Genomic DNA, 23705 nt, shown 5'->3' with positions numbered 1-23705 from the left:
AATAGGACACAGCTGTCACTTACCTGTTCAGCTAACTCACTCTGTCTGTCTGTCACCGTCTTGTCTATGTGTCAGTAATTTACATATTCAAACTCTACTCAGCAATACAGAGCTTTATACAGTACGTAATTCCGTGCATCAGCCTTTTAGGTATTATCATATCAATTCTCCCTGAAGCAACACTATCCACAGAAAAATTTTCTTTCCAATTCTAAATGAGTCTGAATTGTGTCAGATCAACAGCAGGTAATGAAATCTATCTTCTGCTACCAGAACCATACATAACCAAGCTGTCACTTGTTCTTGTCAATCTTGTCTACAGAACAGCGTTCACATTCAGCAGCTTGTTCAGACCTGTTCTCCAACCACACAGACTCATAAGCAATGATATTTATCACGCTGATTAATCAGATTATTAGTCATCACCGAATATTTGCTCTCATGTCTTTTCTTGTTCTGTGTCCTAGCTGCTGTTGTCTAGGTCAGACCACCACTCTTGGATTAATATTTAATATGAATGGTCAGACTGACCGTGGTCTGGTGCAATAAATGTTAAATGGAAAAGATGAATAAAATATATTTGCACTTAGAGAGAATGATGAATACAATGTTTATTAAATGGACACAAAGTCAGCTTGTCCCTTAATCTGAGTACACAGGCTGCTTTTGCACTTATGTGCCGCACCGTGGCTGCTGAAAGAAACAATATATCTTTCCAGGAGATAAGAAAAACAAACATGTTGACCGACATGAATTTAAGAATTCATTCAATGGGGAATTTTACAAACCAACAGAAAACTGTGCAATCCTTCAATAGAGAGATAAAAAAGGAATGTTTGGAATTCTTATTTTTAATCCATGTTGACAGAACCCGTTCAAACAATTATTATTGTATTAAGAATATTGATATATAGATAGATTGATATAATCTTATTTAAAACATTTACTATACAGAATAAAATGTCAGCATACAGAGATATTGCTTCAAGGTAAAAAAATGTGTTTGTTCAAAGAAATAGTTTTAACTTTCTGGAGGAGAGTTAGATGAGAAGATTGATACCACTCTCATGTCTGTATAATAAATATGAAGCTACAGCTAGCTTCTGGTTAGCTTAGCTTAGCACAAAGACTGGAAACAGGGAAACAGCAAACCTGGCTTTGTCCAAAGATAACAGAATCCACCTACCAGTTCCTCTTAACTTCACTAATTAACACTTTATATTTCTGTTTAATTTATGCAAAAACCAAAGTGTAAAACATGTGTGGGTTATGTGCTTGATTATTTCGCACTTCCTTGAGTCTTGTCGATGCTATGAGTTTGCTAGGCATGTCAAACTATTCCTTTAATTTTAAGTATAGTCATGTATTTTTCTATTTGGAAAAAAAAACAATAACTAAATTCTCAGGACTTAAAGGAATGGGTTCGGGTTTTTTCAAGTCTGTCTTAATACAATACTGACGTGCCATTATGTACGTGGAAAGGGTTCTTGATCGCTGTGACAATTCCTACTGTCCATACTGGCCTTGAAGCTATTCTCTTGGAATGCTACTACACAAAAATAGAGGATTTCATACTAAACAACATGTAATTTTGGATGATGCCAACTCATTTATGCTAACTCAGACTACTGAAGCCTCATTTTAGCTTAAGCCAAACTGTTGGTGAACTACACCCAGTTCTTCGGTGTAGTTTCATTCTGAGAGAATAGCTTGAGGGTAGGTATGGAGAGTAGGAATTGTTACAGCAAGCAACACCCATGTCCACGTACATACTGGCATGTCAGTATTGTATTAAGACAGACTGGAAAAAACCTGAATATATCCTTTAAAATACACATTAAGGATGAGCTTGAGACCGTAACCATTAATAAATTCCACAAAAACAATGAATTAAGTTTGTTATTATTACAAAAAAGTGAAAAGTTCATACATTAGGGCATCTGTTTCTCCTATATCCACTGAAGAAACTCTCAAGCTCTTGTTGTTTTCAATGTGATGACTGACTGATGATGATCTTTACCTCTCCCTCCATCCCTCCCCTAGCATCCCACTCCCCCCATCCCTCTTTCCTCTCTCTCTCCTCTACAGCACGCCCACGCTCTCTTCGACTTCAACCCTCACCACCCCTCCCAGCTACGCTTCATGCGCGGTGACATCATCGAACTCATTGACTGCTCCGATTCTCTGCGCTGGAGGGGCCGTTGCCATGGACGCGTGGGCTCCTTCCCCCCGGATTACGTCCAGCCCATATATCAATAATGACCTGATGCGTCAATCAAACACACAGCCCTTACCGCAGCCTCATCAGTGAGCCGTCTTGACCCCCCCCCCTGCCCCCTCCCCACCGTCTTCCTTACACTGCTCCCCTGCTCTTCACTTGCCCGTTAATTTTTGGAGCGGATGACTGACGAGCCGCCACTGAACTGCTCATTATGTGACTGACTACTCCCCTTTCCCTGTGATGCCACCTGTCAATCACAAGCCTCACCTGATTAGCTGCTACGGGCTCATCAATCGCTTCCAACTGATTTCACAACTCCACTTCTCTTCAAACATAAAACAAAACAGCATAACACAAAATACTCCAGATATGGACCTATACACTGTGGAGAACTCATACACACACACACACACACACATACACACACACACAAACACACACACACACACACACACACACACACACACACACCAAAGACAGACAGACACTCCCAGGCATAATCATTTATTACAGCTTATCAGCACTGGTGCAGACTAAATAAGGCACCGCGCACACACACCAACCTGATGACAAAAAGAGTGTGTGGCCCATGGGAGCTTGGGTTTTCTCCGCTGCAGATGAGTCAGGATTTGCTCCAGTACTTTGCCACCGCTCCGACGAGGAGATCCGGTCAGCTGAGCAGAGAGAGACACAGACAGAGTCATTGTGTGAATATTTGGGTCAGACACTCTGAGGACACTGACACAGCAGATTCCTCTCTCTGGGCTGGTGTGTGTGTGTGTGTGCGTGTGTGTGTGTGTGTGTGTGTGTGTGTGTGTGAGTGTGTGTGTGTGGAGGGGTTGATGTGTAAAATGTGGGTCTGAACACATGCAAACATATGTGTATGTTTGTTGTGTGCTAATGAGAAAGTGAATGCATGTATGTATGAGTTTGGAGGTGTTGGTTGTGACTGTGTGTGTGTGTGTGTGTGTGTGTGTGTGTGTGTGTGTTTGTGTATACAGCCCTGTGCTCTGTGGACCGTGAAATGAACACTGCCCAGACACTGCTTAAAATGTAATGCTCAACTCAATTGCCCATTTAAATTTATGGATCATTTGTTTCTTTCTATGTATTTATTCTTATTCATGTGTAATCTTAGAATACATATATTACAAGTAAGTAAGATTAAACATTGTATAAAGGTTTTGTTTCTGTTTCAACAAATAGACTAAGAAAACCACATTTTATGTGATTAACAGTAAGAACTTGGACAGGTCTTCCTTAACCTGTAATGACAAATCATATAAATAAAGTGAAAAATTTACCTCTTTGAACTTGAAGCTTGGAAATTACTATACAATAACAGTTCATTTAATTAGCCTGAATGACAATATGAATGACTGGGGCTCATAAAATAACATGAACACTTTGTGTAAAGGGACGTCAACTGTGAAATTAAAAAATGAACCATTGCTAACACTGATATAAAGGTGGGTCATATCAGGTTTTACTTAGTAGTAATTGTTAGCCTTATACATATACATATATATACTGTATATACATATACTGTAGCCTCTACTCTATGTCCATCATATTCTTACATTATCAAACTGTTACAAGTTACCCCCTTTAAAGTTTGTGTCTGGCATATGGGTACTATATTCTTCTTTTATTTGACAAATTTGTAGGTTGTTTTTTTTTTACTGCTGCATCTCTAGTTTGACACATTTAATGTATCTCATACACAAAGTTACATTTTGTGACCCAGTTTGTGGCATCATGTAATCAATTTTGTCCATTTCTTGCATTTCACATCACAGAATGCAATTCATGCACAAAATGCAACTACATCGCATGTTGAAAAGGCAATTTCATGGCATTTTCTATATTTGACACTTTTGCCACTAAAAGTTAATTAGTGCATTTTGTGCATTTCTGCATGCACAAGGTGCCCACCAAGTTTCTTAACTGTGCCTTTACTGCATGAAATGCATTTTTGAAACGCTAAAACGATTAGAAATCATTGTAAATTAACTGATGAGGCAATTGAGAAAAAAATGAATCAACAACTATACAATAATCAATTTATCGTTAAAGTCATCTATCAAGCAAAAATGTCTTTGCATTTTGTATTGTTGTTTGGATTAAACAAGCCATTTGCAGACATCACCTTTGGCTCTGAGTTTTCAGACATTTTATAGACTAATTAAATGAAAATCTATGATAAAATAATCATTAGACGACCAAACGTCACTGAAGGGCATTTCATGTTATAAAATAATTACGGTGATAACATTTCAATTAGCGTGTGACACTACACTAATTTTAAATATCTCTTGTATCTCATTTATATGCCAGGAGAGATGGATCTCCCTATCATGTAATTCTTGTGGTCATAAGAGGCATTTAGGTCTGAGAGTGTTTAAGCATGTGCAGCTGAACGACACCCGCGTACACAATACATGTCATTATGAATGATAACACTGTGTGCTCTGTCAGTCGAATGGTGCTATGTGAGGAATGCAGCGCTGCTTCTCTCACCAGGATGTCATGTTTGAAATGGAGCAGGAAACAGGGTGACATCTTATAACTCCTCCAGACTGCATCACTTCTCTTCTGTTTTCTTTCTCTCTTTTGTCTCCTCTTATTTTTTTTTTTTTTTAACAAACCACTTTTTTCATTCCTCCTGACAGAGTCACCTCTGGCTTGCACATGACAGTAAATAAACCAACAGCATCCAGCAGGGGAGAAGAAGAAAGGACATGGTGAGGACTAAAAGGTGTACCAGGAATAGTTCTGCTGTTTTTTAAAACTCCTGAGTCACTTTGAAGCATGTGTGTGTGATAGATGAAAGTGTGTGTGTGGTTTGTTATGTGTGAGACAGACCGACAACATTCATGTTGACATATTTGTGTCATAGAAATGAGACAGTATAAGAATATTCAACATCACTGATGCCGCCACAAAGCAAAAACATAGTGAAACGCATAGTGAAATGTAACAGATGACATCGAGAAAGTGAGATAGACAGAGACAAACGGGAGGATAACTGGAGTGGAGTTAAAGGATAGCAGAGCAAAGAGACAGGATAGAGGACAGAACGGTGAAGAGTGCAGGTGTAACAGTGAGAGACCAAAAAAAACCAAAAAACAAAGGAAGAAGCTGAATACTGATGAAAGATGGGGAAGGCGGGGTGTCAACTGTAAAAATGAGAGTGATAGTGAAAGAGCAAGCGGCGAGGGGAAGGTGTGCGAGCTGTGATATCACTGACATTCACACGCGTTAGAAGCAATTACAGTTGAACCAGTTTGACTGACTGATAGCTTCTGGCTGTTTAGGTCCTCACAGTGACAACGTGCAAACCAGCCAAAGACTTTATCAGATGTTTAGTTATGCATTGCCAATAAACAAGTCTATAAATCAAAGGTGAAATGGGCAGCCGTGGTGTTGTCAATGTCAAACATATAGTCAAAAGTCTCTTTTATGTTTTTAAGATGTTTTTTTTTATGTGAAGCAACTCTGTGGCATCGTGTCAAATGCTTCTCATGTTTTTGTGAGCAATGCAATGGACCGTGGCGACAAATTTCTCCTTGGAGACAATAAAGTTTAGTCTACTCTAGTTGATGTCATGAGTCAGCAGGATACCAGCTAGAGACTCACCCATAAGTCACTAAACGGGTAACCGCCACTGACAGCCAGCCAGACGGAAAGGTGGAAGTATTTAAGGGTTCCTCAGATAACGCTGGTCATGAAGGAGCCCAACCATTCACACCAAAATTGTATGTATGAAGGCCAGTTTGAGTAATATATCAATGAGTTTGAGGGTTTATAAGACGCTAAAACACTGTACTACACTTTTTACAGCATAGGATGTCTGTGAAGTTATCACAGCCACAATCATTTTATCCTGTGTCTCAATAACCACAGGGTAAACTGTGGAGTTACACCATTAAAACATAGTTACTGGAGGGCATAATGGTGGCCTGGTGGTTAAGACGTGTACCATATACTGTATTGCAACTACAACGTCTATGGTTAGATTCCCAGACAGGGATCTGTGTTGTATGCAAATCCCACTCTATCTCCCCTCATTTCCTGTCACCTGACTCATCAATGTGCCCTTGCGAGTATTTAAATATTTGCCAAATGACACTTCATTAAGTTGAGGCAGAAGTCGAGCCGGGATCAACATTTTTGCCTTTATGGTTCTGTCAACAGTGTCACATTGAAATGAGGAGACAGGGTTTTTGATGCAGTGCTGTTTTTTTGTCTGTCTGAACACAAGTCACTGCTGTAACCCTTCTAGGAAATCTTTCTAGACAGTAAATCTGCACCTGTCATGTTAAATTCTAACACCAGAGTTCCTCACGCCAACCTAAACAGAATAGCTCATTTAACCCCTGTTCCCTCACACACACACACACACACACACACACAACAGTGATATGCCTTCTAATTATTTGATTAGAACCTGCCCCTTTAAAAGGTTAAAGGTCACATTACAATGATCCTTTGATACGCAAAACACGATTAAGAACAATGGGCTATATGTAATTCTTTCCAATTACTATCTGTATGTAACAGGTCCAGTGAACTTAATGCAAATCAATATATTCAAAAAAGATGTAGACACACTAAATGAGCAGAACAACTCACAGCCTTTAGTCTTGACTGTAATCTTGTAATGATTTTTTCTCTGGTCTTATGGATCATCTAATGACATGTAATTGCATCACCCACAACTGCAAAGATCAAACCAGGTTGCACCACGTGACTGTAATCAACAGATAAAGTGAGGTGCAGAGGTCTAGGCTCTTTCCAAGTTCAAATAAGGTTGTTAAAACATGAAAGGTATATAACTGCCTTATGACCCGAAGCCATGTGTTTGATTTGGCTGATGTCCTTGCGAAGACTTGTTTAGTTTCCTTTCATTGTGAAGTGTTGCACAAATTTAACCATTTGGCAATTTGATTAAAGCTCTTACCCATAATGAGCATCACATCAGCTCATCAAAACAAACACTAAAGAGTTAAAATATTAGAGTCATGGTGTGATCTAAAATCTTGTACATGTTATGGTCTGTCAACTCCAGTTAATGTTTATTACATCCTATTAATCGCGCCCTAATCTCTCCATCTGGGTTTTTTTTGCCTCTCTAAAAAGCAATTACGTGCATCATCTTTATCTTTTTACAGCACAGGCCTGGACTTTCCCATCCTGGCACGAGAGTGAAGAAACACGACAGAACAGGTAAAACAGCACTGCGCGGTTCAACTGATGGTTTTCAGCTGTCGTCTCCGCACGCTAATGATTTAATGAGGTTTTTAAACACACAAAGCATTTCTCCCTTCACACGCTCACACACACATATAGGATATGTTCAGATGGCCATGTGACAAAAGGTGTGCATGTTTCTATGTGTGTGTGTGTAGGTGAGTGGGTGTGTTTTGCCAGGGTCACACCTGTCTGGCTGTGCCGGCGGCGGGATGTTATTCATACTCCCTCGCGCTCTCTTGCAAGTCCTTTATTTGGTAGCGGGAATGATAATGGCCAGCTGTTAATGCGCCATGGCCGGTCACAGGAATTACAAGGCTGACCGAAGTAGGGGACAACGTGAAGTAATGTGTACGAAGTCTCGAGCCAAACTTCACCGCTGTTTTAACCACAGAGGAGGAATTAGAGCGCTTTTCTGCAACTTTCTTTACACAAAGTCAGGGGAAGTTTAGGAGACGAGCTGTCCAGTGAAACTTGGATTTTTAAAAGTTAAGTGTTAAGTTTTTTGGGGGGGGGGCTACAGCCATGGCTTTGTCCCAGATACAGTGTCTGGACGATAACCATGTGAACCCACGGACGCACGAGTCCAAACCGGAGTTCTTCTACAGTGAAGACCAGCGGCTCGCGCTGGAGGCTCTCCTTCGGGATGGTCGCACGGCTTTCGTTAAGTACCTGGAGGCTCGCGACCTGCGGGGCTTTCTCTCAGACCCGGAGCAGGAAAATCTGGTCGGTTCGGTGGAGCCCTATGACCCGGGCTCAGAGCTCTTCTCGGAGGGTGCAGAGGACAATGAAACCCCGCTGTCACAGCACTACTGGCCGGACTTGTCGGACACGTCCATCCCACAGATGGACCTGGGCTGGCCGGACAGCGAGGCTTACCGGGGGGTGACACGCACTACCGTGTACGCGCAGCCACCGCTGGATGGTCAGGCGCACATTAAAGAGGTTGTCAGGAAAATGATTGCGCAGGCGCAAAAGGTAGGCTATGTTTGCCCTACAGGTGTTATTGGAAAATACCAAACCTTTAAATGCATTTTACAGGTTTTTAAAGCATTATCCAGTCTGCCTGTTTAAGCCAGAATTTAACCTAAATTGAAATGTCATCACTATTATCTCCCCACATAAAGCATACAGCCATACAGATGATAGGCCGAACTAATTATAGGCCTTATGAGGAGCTGAATAAATGTTAGGAATGTTGGTTTCCCATCATATTAAAAATCAAACTTGCCTCTACATTTTGCCAGGTCCTTGTTTTTTTTTTTCTTTTTCTTTCTGTCCTTCTGTGCCCATTCAAAAGATTAACTGTATAATATTGACAGAGCATTACCAAGAACAGGCATGGCTCTGTCAGTATGAGGTCAGAGTACAGACTGCTGACCAAATGAGACAATCAAGAGTAAAGTACAACGTGATTAAACTGCTTTATCAGTGACTAAAGGAAGCGCCTCACACTAACCGGCAGCAACGTGTGCGTTATGCTGGACATTTGCATTACTGCCAGAGTGCATATGTGTGTGTCTGTTCATGCAGCTCATCTCCCAAAAGTTTATAACATGTTTTATTTCTCAGCAGATATATGTGTCATTCCTGTCCAATCATTCATATCCATATCATGTCTTCAGCATTTTCCTTTGCAATGGAAAACTTGTGTGATCATATTTTACTGAAACCCGTAGAACAACTTGAATCTTCTTTGTTTTGGAAGAAGAGGGTAAACACTCTAATGTTTACATGTGCAAGTATACTGACAGAGACCTAAAGCCTGAGGCTTGATCCTGCTGCATTGTAATGAGGTGGCTGTGTGCACTGCTGTGCATGCTTAAATGAAGTGTGTGTGCATCTGTATTTCCCATATGTGTGATCTAAGTTGTGTGTATCTGTGTTTGTGTGTGTGTGTGTTTTTTTCAGGTCATAGCAGTGGTGATGGATGTCTTCACTGATATTGACATCTTCAGAGATTTGATAGATGCTGGTTTCAGGAGGAGGGTTTCTGTCTACATCCTGTTGGAACGCACAACGCTACCTCATTTCCTGTCCATGTGTCAGAGGGCCAACTTGCACCCCGGACACCTCAAGGTAATTTCTATGTTTATTTTGTACAAGTAAAAAACTGCGACCTGATGGTTACAATAAAGAAAGGGTCAAGGGGTCTAAAAACATTCATAACAACAGTCATCCTCTGGGGATCATCCTAAATATCATGGCAATCTGGTCAATGATTGCTCAGACATTTTGCTTTAGACCAAACTGTTGGACAGACTGACCAACCAATATTGCCACCATTGCAATAATAGTTCATGTTAACCAGAATAATAAGCAAGACAGATTATTCATTATCAACTTTGTAAGGATCAATTGTTGTAGTTGGGGAATTCCTAGATGTTCAGAAATGGCCAGATTGAAACATATCAAGGTGTTTACACATTATCTTTTGAAAGTGTGACAAGCAATTGAATTTGTCAAGAGATTACTTTCACAATAAGTGAAAGCGCATGCCAACCCCACCTTTCTCTGGCTCTCTTACACACACACACACACACAGACGTGCACACACACACGCTCACACACACACACCGTAGTTCAAACAACCAGCAAACCTGTCTAGTTGGCACTGTACCACTGATGATTCTTTCACCTTGTTGAGTCTACCTTGGGTGTTTTAGTTCACAATTGGCTGGTGCCCATGAAAAACAGAAGCTAAAAAACAGATTGTTCTTGTTTGGACATGTGAAAATGAGTTACAGGCAAAATCTACTTTGACTCCAGTGAATTGTATTGTTGAGACGATAATTCTTTCAATCGAGCTGCCAATTCATACAACATGATTGTTTTGATTCAAGTCAGCCAAAGTGAACATACTTAGATGAGGTGTGATTATTTCCCAATAACAGCAGAAGACCACAAATGGTTAGCACATTATACTACCACTTACTTGCTTCTGTGAGTTTTTTCTCTTTGCTCTGGGGAGATTTAGAAAATCGTGCATGGCTTAGAAACAGGGTTGGAGAATTTCCACAAAGGCTCCGTATGTGCGTATGTGATCAAAGTAGTATTTACTTTATAGATATATAAAGGCCGGTATTTGGAAGGCACACTGAAGATGCAGCATTTAGTAGAAAAGGATCGGTTTCAAAAGATCTTGATAGAAACACACACATGAATACAGAATCTGTATCTGTATGGAAACAGATACTGTACATAGGTATAGAAACACAAACACAGCACAGGCACACACGCATTTTCGTGTAACATGCACACAAACTCCCCTCTGCCAGCTTATGCCTTGGAGGAACTAAAGGGAAACACAAAAGCAGTAGCAGTCTGACAGAGTTTCAGTACCATCTGGATCTGGATTATAAGCAAAACAGCAGAAAATGCCACAGTCTCATGTGGCTGTTTGTGCTTCAAAAACATAAACATATGTTTATATGGCACATGAGAGTTACACATGACAAGTGAACAAGGCTGTTTTAGTTTAGCAAGTTGGCTGTTTCTTATACATGATATATTCTCAGGGTGTCTGTCTACATTTTGTTGCTTTTTACTGACATTCTTAAGGATGTCTCGATCCTTTTTTTCCCCTCCAGTGCAAGTTTTTATCACACAAAGTGCATTCCTGCCTACAGAAATACAGCTGCATGGTGCACATTAAGCCTGAGGTTGGCCTACATTTAAATTTGTCAAATTTTTAATGGCAGAACAGCTCTGCATAGTTTCCTATTTTGTGCAGTATGCTACAATGTTTGCCACTGAGTGCAGATGTGTTGTCACAGAAAGGTTTTAGCGTCAACAGCATCACAGGTGTACCACTCAGGCATAGCACACCTGACAAATGTTAGAAAAATACAAAGTAGCCAGGGATTTTTTCACCCAAAGTGGCTCTGCTTGCATCGCTTGCTGACGCTCTTGGTATAATTTTATGTATTCATATCTCAGTCATATATTGTATGTGTCTCTGCTGAATCCTACGCTGCTGCTCCATTTCATTAGCGAACAGCCCTCAGGAGCAGAGCCTGTTCTACTCAAGAAAAGTGTTTAACCATTTAAAGTATAGATGGTCCTGTATCCTTCAATGTAAGTCTCTGAAAGAAACTTATCGCTGTGGTTTCTACATGGCATCCCCAGTGAGTGTGATAGCTCAGGGGACGACTATACGAGTGGCAGTTATGACCAGAAACAGTGAGGAGCGGGATAATCTCCAAAAGTGACAGGTCTGTCCTGGAGCAGAGCCTGGGCTGCAGAATGAGAGGACTGCTGGCAGAAAGAGGAAAAGACAGGTGTGACAGCTTGATGACAGGGTTTTTTTTTCTTGTAAGTGACAAGAGGGAGTAGGTGGAGGAGTGAAAAGACAGGATGGGAGGAGAAGCAGATGAGTGGTGAGATGAGTTGACGTAGGCAAAGAGGTGCCAAATTCTTCTTACTCTTTAGTTGTCTAGGGAGGTTGCTGGATATGTAACAGCCCTATTACAATGACCCTTCACACTGTTAGACGTGCACTCAGAGCTTGGTTAAGTATATTTGAGAAATGTCTCAGTTATTTGGATGTTCTTCACTGTGATAGCTTCATTGTGATTACAGCTCGTAAGATGGTTGTGTTTATACACTATTGGAACAGCTAGGGGCTCATCATCCACACCTTAAGGACTGAAAGCACACACAGAGAAATGCAGTTTGCTGATTTAATCTGCCAGTAAACCAAAGGAATGCACTCAGGGAACAAGAAAGTGAAGGGTGGGACCGTAGAGGGAGGAAAACAAGTGTTTCTACTATGAGACAAACCATGCTTGCCAGGAATAATCTGCTGCATCAAGATAACTGGTTCTAAAATTCTTTGGCTGCATCCCAGTATAGGAGCTGAGCTACCCAACAGAGGGCCCACCAAGTTGTGTCCGTCAGAGGAGCTGAAGACCAGGTTGAACCTGTGCTCCTCCCCACAATAAATGGTTTTGGTGTAAACTCACAAAACCAATATGATTTTGTGTCTACATGGCCCCTAGTCAAGTCATTAAGTGAAACCTTTGTAGTTTATCCCCAAATAGTGAGGCAACTGCCAAACAATGTACCAGGTTGATTGTAAATAAAGCCATATAAATATGATTTATCTGTAACACTCTTTAATTACTGCAACCAGACTGCTACTGAGAATAAACGGTGGAGTTTATGGCCATTATTTACCGCATACAGGGCTGCTCTGTGTGCCAGCAACATAATCCAAACACAAAACACAATCATCACATAGTGTTTCCAGAGGAAGTGTTCAGCTCAAGGTACCGGTCATGTGTAATCTCTTATCTGAAATGTTATTACAGTGTTTTATGACTACAAAACCACATACTGCACCTCCTTTTTATTATCATGGATGTTTTCAGTTTTAGTTCAGTTTTAACAATGCCACCTATTATATAGTGCTGTACAGCTATATACTCACAACTGTCAGAGAATGACACACACAGATATACAAACAAAGAAATAGCAAACACTCCTAATATATATCTCAAATGGCAAAGAATTATCACAAAGTATATCTAAATTCTTAATTATTTTACATTATACCACATTGTGTGATCTATCAGACAAACATGAGCAGAACAGGCAAGCGCCTATGTGGCCTACTATGTGAAATACAGCACTTAAAGCAAGTCACAGCAAGACGAGATTAAATCAGTATCCATGTTATTGGTTGTGCAAAATTGAGTTGGCTGTGGTGTGTGTAATTGCTCGGCAGTTTGAAAATGTGCAGTGAACTGCTTAGATTAAGGGCAGCAAGTGGAACACTGCTATAGCCTATGGATGGCTATAGGGCTTTGATCAAAAAACGTCCTAACATGCAGTTGGGATTTACATGTTCAGACTAGAGTTTGTTTCAACTTTCATGTTATTCAGTTAGACATGCCTAACACACATTATTTAGATCATGCCGTTAACCATGCATTGCTAGCTGTGGCCTCTCAGTAGTGCTGATAAGGGCATACACAGGCCCATGGAGTGTCCCTGCCTTATATACATACACCTTGACCATCAATCAGCCAATAAATATTCAAAGAGGAAGATCATCTCATAAAATAATTAAAAATTATTTTCATTCTTTTTCTACTTGACAGCAGATGCTATAAATATTTGTTGATCATAATTTCATGTTTATTTTGCTCTCTTCTTGACTTAAAATATTGAATGCCACAATGATACATGGAAGTAGAAGAGGTTAGGAATGTAGTTCTGAATCTGGATGAGGTATGTACCTATACTCTTTGTGTGTGTGTTTGTGTCACAGCACCTTCGTGTACGCTGCACAGATGGAGCAGAGTTCTACACTCGATCCTGCACTAAGGTCAGAGGGCGAATGGGACACAGGTTCATGTTCATCGACGGAGACAAAGCTGTGTCTGGCTCGTACAGGTCAGTGTACTTTATGCGTGTGTTTGTCAGTAAGAGTGTGAGGAAGGGATAAAGTAAGAAAGACAGTGACTGAAAGAGACAGATTATCTCTGTCTGCTCCACCTCTCTTTGTTTTTACGAGTGTGGCATGTAGAGATATGAATAAAGAATGCACTGTGTCTATAAATGTTCAGTGGCCTTCTCTACGTACTTGACAAACAGGTTGCAAATGTATCATGTACAAGAGAAATAAATGCAGTTACAGTATAGTCCCAGAGTAGCTGAACAATGACGCACATACTTTTGGCTCTGCACTTCAGGTTAAAGCTTTAGTTTGAGGGTGTTTACATCGACATCAGACATACCTTTTGTCCAATGTCCAATTTTAGACAGAAAGTAATTGGACAAATAAATATTAAATCAAAAAATAAAGTTATCATGTTTCATATTGGGTTGCAAAACCTTTGCGGTCAGTGACTGGCTGAAGTCTACGATCTTGGCATTTCAAAAACCCATGAAGCTAATAGTCAGCGCTTTAACGTCATGGTTCAGTTTACTTGGCAGTGTTTATTTTGTAACATCTAATTTAAAGCAGTCTAACTTTTTTACTTTCTTTGTTTTCTGTAGTTTCACCTGGATGTCATCACGGTTGGACAGAAATCTTATCACTGTGATTACAGGCCAGGCGGTGGAGGCCTTTGACCGACTGTTTCGCTTCCTTTACATGAGCTCTAGCTCTGTTGACCTTCGGCAGGTTGCCACGGAGCCTGAACCTGAGCCGGAGCCCGTCCCTCAGCCAGTCACTGCCGCCCCTCCTTCTGCTGAGATTGCTAGGAAACTGTACAACCCCAAATATGCCCTGGTTGCTTTAGGCAACCCCAGCTCCAGCCCTACCCCTTCTACTGGCCACAACAGCCCTAAAGAGTCCCAAGAAACCAAGAAGAAGGGGCAGAGGGGGGCTATTAAAGAAGCTATACAGGAAGCTCCTCCCCTCCACCCTGGACTTACCGATCTCGAGAAGGCATGTTTGATCTCATACTTGCCAACCTGGCCAGAGCCTGACCCCCCCAGTGACGTAATTGGGTTCATTAACATTCGGGATACCAGCAAACCGATTCAAGCCGGCCTGCAGCGCTCACAGATGTTTGAAACCAGTCAAGCGATCAGGTTTAGCAGTCCGCTCAGTATGCCCAAGGAAACCCTGCCAGAGGTCGCCAAGCTGAGGCAGCCTACTAAACATGAGGAGATGAATAAACCCCAGCCAACACCAGAAACAAACAAAGTTGAGGAGCCTGTAATAGATGGACCGCAGGCAACAAAGCTCAAAACTAAAGCAGAGGAATCTGAACAGAAATCTACTGCATCTGAACTAAAGTCTGAACCTGTCAAAGGTGAGTCTCTCAACACTGAGACACACAGTCTGCATTCAAACACACCCCCCAGCCAAGATGCAGAACACCTCAGTACACCTCACATCAACACACACACACCTCAATCCAGCAACAAGGAGCCCACTCCTAACACTGAGAGGCCTTCACAAACTGTTACCACAAACAGTCCTAAGCCAGACTCCCTACCTGAATCAAACACCAATAAAGAAGCACAAACTAGTTTAAACACACAGAGCACTGTTGTAGACAGGACTCACACCCAGGAGTCAGAATGTACACAAACCTCTAAACTGAGTAGCCCCACTGACTTGAACTCAAATGCAAAGGAACACACACAAACAAAGGCAGTGCTGCCACATACAGATTCACACACACAAGCTTATCACACACAGTCACAAAGCTCCTCTGAAATTGCTCCTCACAGGCAAACTCCCGCCGTCCACGGCCATATTTCTTCTTCCTCAGCTGCTGCCGTGCACTCTCAGTCTGTCAGTTCCACCTCCATTTCTGAAAATAACCACATCCCCATTACTACAGTGCACTCAAGCATGGCTACCAATCCCTGCACTCCTTTGCCCTCCATCAACTCCACTTCGTCCCTTCTTCCTCCTCTTACCTCTTCTTCTACAACTCCCCTTCCTCCCCTTTCTTCTTCTTTCCCTCCTATCCCCAAACCTCGCACTGTCCAGCTGGTTATCAAAGATGGCAGTAATGGCCTGGACCTGCCAAAGATCAGTATTGTTAAGAGGCCTGAAAGCCTGGCAAGCATAGGGCCGCAAGTGGCCCACAGTGAGCCCGCAGAAGAGACTGTGGTGCAGACACCAGCAGAAAAAGAGCCAGAGACTGTCCTGGAAATGCAGAAAAACAGTGGTAGCACAACAGGAGCATACAAAGATGATGAGAAAGCGGGAAATCCCAGAGAAACTGAACAGCAGAAACAATGTGAAACTTCTCCAGAAAAAAAAGTTGAGGAAGCAGTTGGATTAAATAATGACAGAGCAGAAACCCAAACAGTGGCTGGAACCAAACTACAAACCCAGTCAGATGTTTTGATTATTGGTGCACCAAAGGCAGACAGTGTGAATATTCAAGAAATGATTCCAAGAGAAGTCGAGCCCAAGACTTTGATGTCAACAGACTGCAATATAACCTCAGAGAAGCCAGAGACAGACTGTGTAGCCACAGCACAGACAGAAATCAAGGCTATGGCAAAACCCCTGACTGGCTGTGAGCTTGCTAACATGCCAAATGAAAAAAGTGAGAATGTGACACAATGTAAAACATACCTTGCAAGAGCAAATGAACCTCAGAGAATATCACATTGTGAATTGAACCCACTGGATGTGGGTGTATTGGAGATTGTGGACTCTTTAAAAGCTCCAACAGACAGTCCTGTTTCCACCACACATAACACACATGTATCCGAAGACAACACGGATAGCAGATCTGCTGCAGACACACACAGTCAGCAAGGTAATCCAAATGTCACACTAGAACCTTTTGCAGACGGTATGCCAGGTACCACAATGAATAATACACCGGGCACCTCTCAAGAACCCCAAGAAACATCCATAGTACGGGGAAGCACACACACACCTGAGAAATCCCTGCAATTACGTCTGTACGACAGGTCTGTGCCAGACTTGCGGTCACCCACTACTCTCGTACGTTCTCCAACCCCTGACGGATATCTGCCATGCACGCCCACCTCAGACTCACTAACGAACACTCAGGATTTGCGGCCCTACACTCCAGACTTGCGAACACCTACACCTGACGGGTATTTCTCATTGAGGGAGGACTCCACTCCCTCCCCCACCTCGGAAGAGTATTACGAATGTAGCGACTCTCCCTTCCATGACCCTGTTTTTGACCGAGCACCTATTCACAGCCATGGGGCGACAGAGGATCTTGTTAATAGCAAACAAACAAATGCTATCACCTCTGCCAATAGTCCTGCATCCATAAATTATACCGATCGTGCTTCTACGCCAGGCCCTACAGACAGGAATACTTGTCGCAGTGAAACAGAGAGTTTATCTGGGGTTGCTAGTGTCTCCCCTTCTTCTTCTTCACCTCAGAAAAATGTTACATTGAGGGGGGAGGAGGGAACTGCAAATGATGAAAACATCAGAAAGCAGGATGAAAAGGGGAGTCTGGCAGAGAGGAGTAACAGGACAGAGCAAGATTCTCAAGTGACAGAGAGGAGAGCCAGCGGGGAAGCTAAGAAAACAGCAGGCCGTTTGAAACAAAGTAAAGATTCGACACAGACAGTAGAAAAAGAGAAGGAGGCTCAACTCCAAGCCCTGAAGAAAAAGAGGACGCTGAACAAATCAGCAGCAGAGACAGTGGTCGACAGAGGACTGACTGCAGGAGAATCAACCAATGAGGGAACAGAGCCAAAGCGATTGTCCACACATGACCTTAAACCAGAGAAAGTCTCCTCCGAGGGAGAGGGATCTGACAAAGTGGCTCCAGGACTCAGCAGCGTGGAGAGGAAAGACAGGCCCCAGTCAACCAAAGAGGCTGAGGGGCAGAAGGTATGAACAGTAAGACAGCAGATGTTTTCATCTTTATATCCAAAATTACTCCTCACATGGCACAAAATGATTGACAGTTAAAACCATAATGTAGGATAATCAAACCAAAATAATTTCTACTTTTTAATTTTCCAACCACTTTGCAGTATTCTGTTCAGGGTACATAAGTGAGTTTATCCACTTCTTGAAAGACCATTACAACCTCATTTCATGAAAAGTAATATCAAACTGAGTTAAAGGGAGAAATTGTGTTTTAGTTAATATTAATATTAATGTTGGTTATGTTAAAAGTTTCATCATTCAGCATTTTTTAAACTGAAGCTTAAACATTTTCCACATTAAACCTACAGACATTGTAAATATGATTTATCTTGTTGCTGGCAGTGAAAATGAACGTGAATGTAAAATTTACTGGAACGATGAAATTAGTTCTGACAAACTGCATAGCGGAAAATGAATTTCAGTTCATAATTAATTCTGGTATTTCACCACACTCTACCAAACCCAAAGGGTGTTATAATATTCATTTTAGTTTTAAAAATGATGGACTTTAGCTTTAATGGAACTTTTTCTAATTTGCACATGTTTTAGTAAAATGAACTATAAAAGTTTACATGACACAAGCGACAAGTTTGATGCATGTTGTATGTCTTTTAAACCTCTTAAAGCTCAAGTCAAATCAATTTAATTGTGGAGCCCAATATCACAAATCACAAATTTACCTCAGGGGGCTTTACAATCTGTACAGCAATACAACATCCCCTGTCCTTAGACCCTACTACACTTTGCTTCACTGTGTTAACCCCAAATTAGCTGTGTGACAGACTAATGCAACACATATATTAACAATACAATATTAGCAGAGGGTTGGTACAAAATTAAATTACCTTGCTGCAAGATTTCAGATGCTGAAGTCTCACTGAGGTGTTACTCTTTAAATTTGTGTCAAAGTCAGTTTGTGTGTCTTTAAATGTGCTTTTGTACATGCAGCTCAGAGGTAAATGAAGTGTGTGCAGTGTGATTATCTATCTGTGTGTGTGCGTGTGTGCGTCTAGGTCTGTTGAGTATGCACCAGCCGAGCATCACTAAGTTGAAACACACGACACTTGTTCATTATTGAACAAGGCGACTGTGTGTGAATTGAAATGACATACTTTTAATGAAGTGCACACTGATACAATATTAATGAATCGGTTTAAAGATTGATAGTTTCACATTTATTGCCGCAGTTTAACTCACTCACTGTTGACCTGAGTCCGTTGCTTTTTATCTAACAATAGTCTGTTCAAGTCAGTGAGGTGTTGTTGGCGTGTTTTACCTCAGTTCAGTCATGTAATATTAACAAAAGGGACAATAAAGCAGATCTCGCATTTGCACTGAAGTACCACTCTTTTCCATTTGCAACAATGCTGTTATGTCCCTCGGCACTGCATTTGTGAGTGTAAAAATTTTACACTGCATTCTCTTCTCTTCTCTTCTCTTCTCTTCTCTTCTCTTCTCTTCTCTTCTCTTCTCTTCTCTTCTCTCCTCTCCTCTCCTCTTCTCTCCTCTCCTCTCCTCTCTTCTCCTCTCCTCTCCTCTCCTCTCCTCTCCTCTCCTCTCCTCCTCTTCTCTTCTCCTCTCCCAGCCTTTGCATACTCCTGTCAAGCCTCTTCGAGCGCACCAGCAGCAGCAGGACAGCGGAGCATCCTCCTCTCCCCGACCAGCTCAGCCATCCAGACGCCTCTCAGCCACCCAGGCTTCGGGGCGTCGTCCTAGGGCAAGCCGTCCACTGAACCAGGCAAAAAGTAACGCGGTCAACGGTAGTTTACAGGTCATAGATGATACCTCATCTCCTAGCAGACCACCATCCAGACCACCCCCTCCTCTGGCAGCTGCCCTGAAGCAGGCCAAGGCCTCCCACAGTTAACAGACCCCCTTTCTCAACAGCCTCCAGCAGTGCAGGACAGGGCGCAGAACCAACATCCTCACCCAAAATCCCATGCCTCCCTTCGCCAAACACAGTCAACCATGCAGCAGCAGATTGATCCTCTTCCCAAGAACCAGACAGTATCAGCGCAGGAAGCTCACGGCCAGGAGGATGGAAAAGCACCATTTAGCTTCACCTTCAGCAGGTTGTACAACATCAAAGGCCTGAAGGACAAGATGAGCAAGCTGCCAGCACAAAGCAAGAGAAGCAGCAACAGCTCACCAGTTAAGGGACGCGAGAGCACAAGCTAGTTTGGTACCTTCAGTCGTCCTGGAAACAATTTATATGCTACTGTAACTAGGAATAGTTTGACATCTGACTTTGCTTTTCCCCATCTTCTTCTCCCAGGAGGAACATCTTGCTCACAGAGTCAGTGAATGTCTGAACTTTAAACTTCTGTTTGACCTTTTGCTTTTGACCTGCTCCCGTCTCGTCTGATGTAGGGAGCACTTAACGTTGTTTTCCATATGGTCGTGTCCTGTAGGAAACCACATAAGACTCAGTGTGATCAGATAGATATTTTTCTTTTGTTCTTTCTCTCTCGTCTCATTTCTAGAGGTGGTTTTAAAAGATTTATATTCAAATGGCTGCATCTCAAACTGTTAAAATTCTTTTCACATTCAGCATTCAGCTGCCTGAGTAGTTGAGTTTTGTCCTTTAATGGGGTCATGACCTCTGAAGTCTCTCTAAAGACATTAGGAGTTGAACCATAGCATCCTCTCATGAATTATATATTGAAACTCAGGCACCACCAAAAGTCACTTGGCCTTGGTGGCCAAGAACATTTTGTAAAGCATGTATAACTTTTACATTAGGTGATACTAACTGTATATACATATACTGTAGATCAAGCAAAAGCATTTGTTTCCTGGATTAACTTGTGATTTATTCTTAGTGAACTGTTTCACTAAATCAACCACTTCCTCTTGTTTTAACAGCACTGGGACTTTCCTCAGTCTTTACTCTGCAGGAGTTTGTTTTAACTTTCTTTGTCATTTTACTCAGAAAGCTAACAGATGTGGGAGTTTCTCACAGTGTTGTATCTCAACGTGGTGCCATGTGCATTTGAATTCAGCATAATTCATCAGTTCTTTCACTTTACTGGGATGACTGTCATTCCTGAAAATGCACATTAAAAAAGAAATATTGAAATAGGCACTATCACCGTCACTATTGCCATAGCATGGCAATGTTCACACATATTTACAGAAGCATTTTTCGTGACAACTGAACAATGAAACGTTTTTTTTCAGCAATTTACTCGTTACTGCCACCACTTTACATTCGTAGAGTGAACAAATATATATACATGTTCAAATGGCTAGCCTCATGACAGGTAAACACAAATAAAAAGATAACAGTTTATATTGTGTTTATATGAGACAAATGGGAGTTTTCATTCCACATTTGTATTATAACAAAACACGTTTTTTCTCATCTGTGCATCTGTATATTGTAAAAGGGTGTATAATATGGAATATGGTAAAAAAAAAAAAAAAAAAAACTGATGAAAAACTGATTGTTTTTTGATTTCTCAGACCTTTATTTTGGCTATTTTGTAATCTTCCACTGTTATGCTGTACATTGAAAGACTAAAGGAGTCAGGTTATTGATTTATTCTTTGTTTACACAAAATCCCATTTACATTCAAAATGCTTCTGCCTGGAAAACAAAGTCACAGCAGCTGTGCCCAAACAAAGCATAAGTTATCTGCAGACTAGCACAATAAACGGCTTACAGGACGGACTTGTTACTCTGAAGACATATACAGATGTCCTGCAGATTATAAAACAGTGTACAAGACAATGCCCTTGAATTTCTCAGAGGGAAAGTGGGCAGAGTTGCTGTTTGTAGGACAAATAAACTCATTGATGACATCTATGAAATGGCTGCTAATTCATTACAGAAAAGTTGAACCTAATCATATGTTGTCAGACAGTAAAAAGAAATGATTTACAAAGTTGCAAACAAGAAAAGTTCCAATCTGTCATGTTGCTGTGGGAGACTGTGAATTTGAGGATTTTCTGAGTGTTTGTTTGTGTGTTTACTTGCAGTTTTATTTGACTTCTGTGAGTGCTTGCATACATTTTGTTTTGGGGTAGATTTCCCAATCTGTTCCTAAGGGAAGTATCAGATGAGAAATGTTTTTGTCAGTGCAAAGTATGATGAGTTCAATGCTTTTTTTTTAATAAACTCTAGATTATGGATGACTGCCCTTTGGAGCTCTGAAAGGCTGCTCTGCACGCCAGCTGAGATATATACAACTTGACATCATGCAAGCCTCAGAGCAGAAGAAGAGAGGAAGCGCTAAACATCTGATAGTTTTATCTCTGTGTATTTCTTCAAGTTTCAGTCCTGTCAAGAAACTCAGAAATAAGCGAGCAGAGGCACTGTACATTCCCATGATGCCTCTGTGCTTTTGGAAGCTCTGGTTCTTTTTACACTGCACATTGCAATTCTGCAAATATCAGCTGTAATCCATGTCAGACGCAGCTGTGAATTGTCACACAATTTCCATCAGTAAATAGTACATTCAAGATGATCCCAAAGGACATTTTTATCAAATGTTACCTAATATTCAGAAATTCGCAGCCGAGGTGGGATGATTTATAGTTTACATTCACAGTTTGTGCGAAACAACAGGCAGGTTTTCTTTAAAGTTGTCTTTCTGTACTGTTCAAGATAACAGCATACAAGCAGTGACAAGTGATATCTCATGACAGCTGATTGAGTCACCTACATTTGCGTGTTAAGGTAACAAAAGGGTAAGAGCGATCTCTTTATTGCAGGGTAGGATAAACACACAGACAGACATACTGTAGATGCACACAGTGACCTTCTCACACTGCTTATTATTTCTGTCAGTCCCGTGAGAACACGTCAGTGTGACTCATTGACTTTCTCCACACATTTGAATATTAATTTAAACCTGTTTTACTACTCAACAAGAAATAGAACCCCAAATAGACCAAAAAAATTGCAAAAGTTATATTTTTATCATATATTTGGCATATGCCAAACAATTATAATACACTATGTGTATCGACAAAGAAATGAAGTGTACATGTTTTTTATCAGCCGCCCATGCCCACAGCTAAATTATGTACAAAAATCCATATAGTCATATAGAAACAAGATAAAATATGCTTTATGAATAATTTTCTGGGTCACACATCCAGATTTAGAATTAGTCACAGTTAAACACACACACACACGCACATACAGACATACTGTACATGCACACACAGTGACCTTCACACGCTGCTTATTATTTCTGATGTCAGCCCCATGAGAACACATGGATTTGGCTCATTGGCTTTCTCCACACATTTGAGGACTAATATTAATTTAAACCTGTTTTACTACCCGTGGGGGAGGGGAGAGCAGTGATTGAGATGCAGAGAGTAGAGTGATAGAGAAAGAGAGAAACAGAAAATCCCTTCTTGTTATCTGAAATGACTGAGAGGCAAATGGCGGGGAACAGAGAGAAACTGTGAATAAAGCAAGAGGCAGAGAGATGGAGAGACAGAGATATACGGCAGGAGACGCAGGAATATGAAATCTGCGAAATAAGACTGGTGACTTCAGCATCAACAGTGCAGACAGGCTTCCTCATTGGTTTTCATTTGAACTTTTCTGTTTAAATGTCTTTAAAAATGTCTCCGTTTTTGGGGCATGGCTCTATGGATGGCAATGCCTGTCTGTCTATTTGATGGATTGAACTTTTCTACAGACATTTCATGATCCCCACAGGATGAATCCCACTGACTGCTCTGAATTTGCCCAACACTTTGGTTTATGACTCAGCCTCAGCTGTACTTTGTGTTTAGCGCCAATTACCAAAGCCTGTTTAACATGCTACGCTGCCTACACACTGAACACCGTTGCCTGCTAAACAACAGCAGTGTTGTTAGCACTGTCAAACACAGCTGTGACTAAGAACAGCCTCAAAG

General features: G+C 41.3%; 2 protein-coding genes across 4 annotated transcripts in view; both read left to right on the top strand.

Moving 5' to 3' along the window:
* The window catches only part of grapa (GRB2 related adaptor protein a), a 33670-nt gene extending 30136 nt beyond the window's left edge, over positions 1-3534 (top strand). Inside the window, exon 5 of the mRNA XM_067616034.1 lies at positions 2044-3534. Coding sequence (XP_067472135.1) covers positions 2044-2259 — 216 coding nt within the window. The 3' untranslated portion in view covers positions 2260-3534. The remainder of the gene's footprint in view (positions 1-2043) is intronic.
* Positions 3535-7665: 4131 nt separating this feature from the next.
* LOC137168040 (protein FAM83G-like) lies at positions 7666-21977 on the top strand. 3 transcript variants are annotated; one of them, XM_067570472.1, is made up of 5 exons: positions 7666-8452; positions 9386-9553; positions 13749-13873; positions 14480-15243; positions 19411-19671. In XM_067570472.1, the coding sequence occupies exons 1-5, from the start codon at positions 8000-8002 to the stop codon at positions 19539-19541; spliced, it is 1641 nt and encodes a 546-aa protein (XP_067426573.1). In that variant the 5' UTR covers positions 7666-7999; the 3' UTR covers positions 19542-19671. The 3 variants fall into 3 exon arrangements, with proteins under 3 accessions (XP_067426573.1, XP_067426572.1, XP_067426571.1); XM_067570471.1 differs by having other exon boundaries at positions 14480-17792; positions 19411-19532; XM_067570470.1 differs by having other exon boundaries at positions 7669-8452; positions 14480-17783; positions 19411-21977.
* Positions 21978-23705: the final 1728 nt, after the last annotated feature.

The sequence above is a fragment of the Thunnus thynnus genome, chromosome 17 (genome assembly GCF_963924715.1).
Source record: "Thunnus thynnus chromosome 17, fThuThy2.1, whole genome shotgun sequence".
Lineage (NCBI taxonomy): Eukaryota > Metazoa > Chordata > Actinopteri > Scombriformes > Scombridae > Thunnus > Thunnus thynnus.
This window is presented reverse-complemented; position numbering and strand designations above follow the sequence as displayed.

Excerpts from the sequence above, each read along its gene's own strand:
- LOC137168040 (XM_067570470.1), top strand. The coding sequence starts at position 8,000 with ATGGCTTTGTCCCAGATACAGTGTCTGGACGATAACCATGTGAACCCA. Across the intron at positions 8,453-9,385 it reads TGATTGCGCAGGCGCAAAAG|GTCATAGCAGTGGTGATGGA; the intron begins GTAGGCTATGTT and ends TGTTTTTTTCAG. Across the intron at positions 17,784-19,410 it reads AAGAGGCTGAGGGGCAGAAG|CCTTTGCATACTCCTGTCAA; the intron begins GTATGAACAGTA and ends CTCCTCTCCCAG.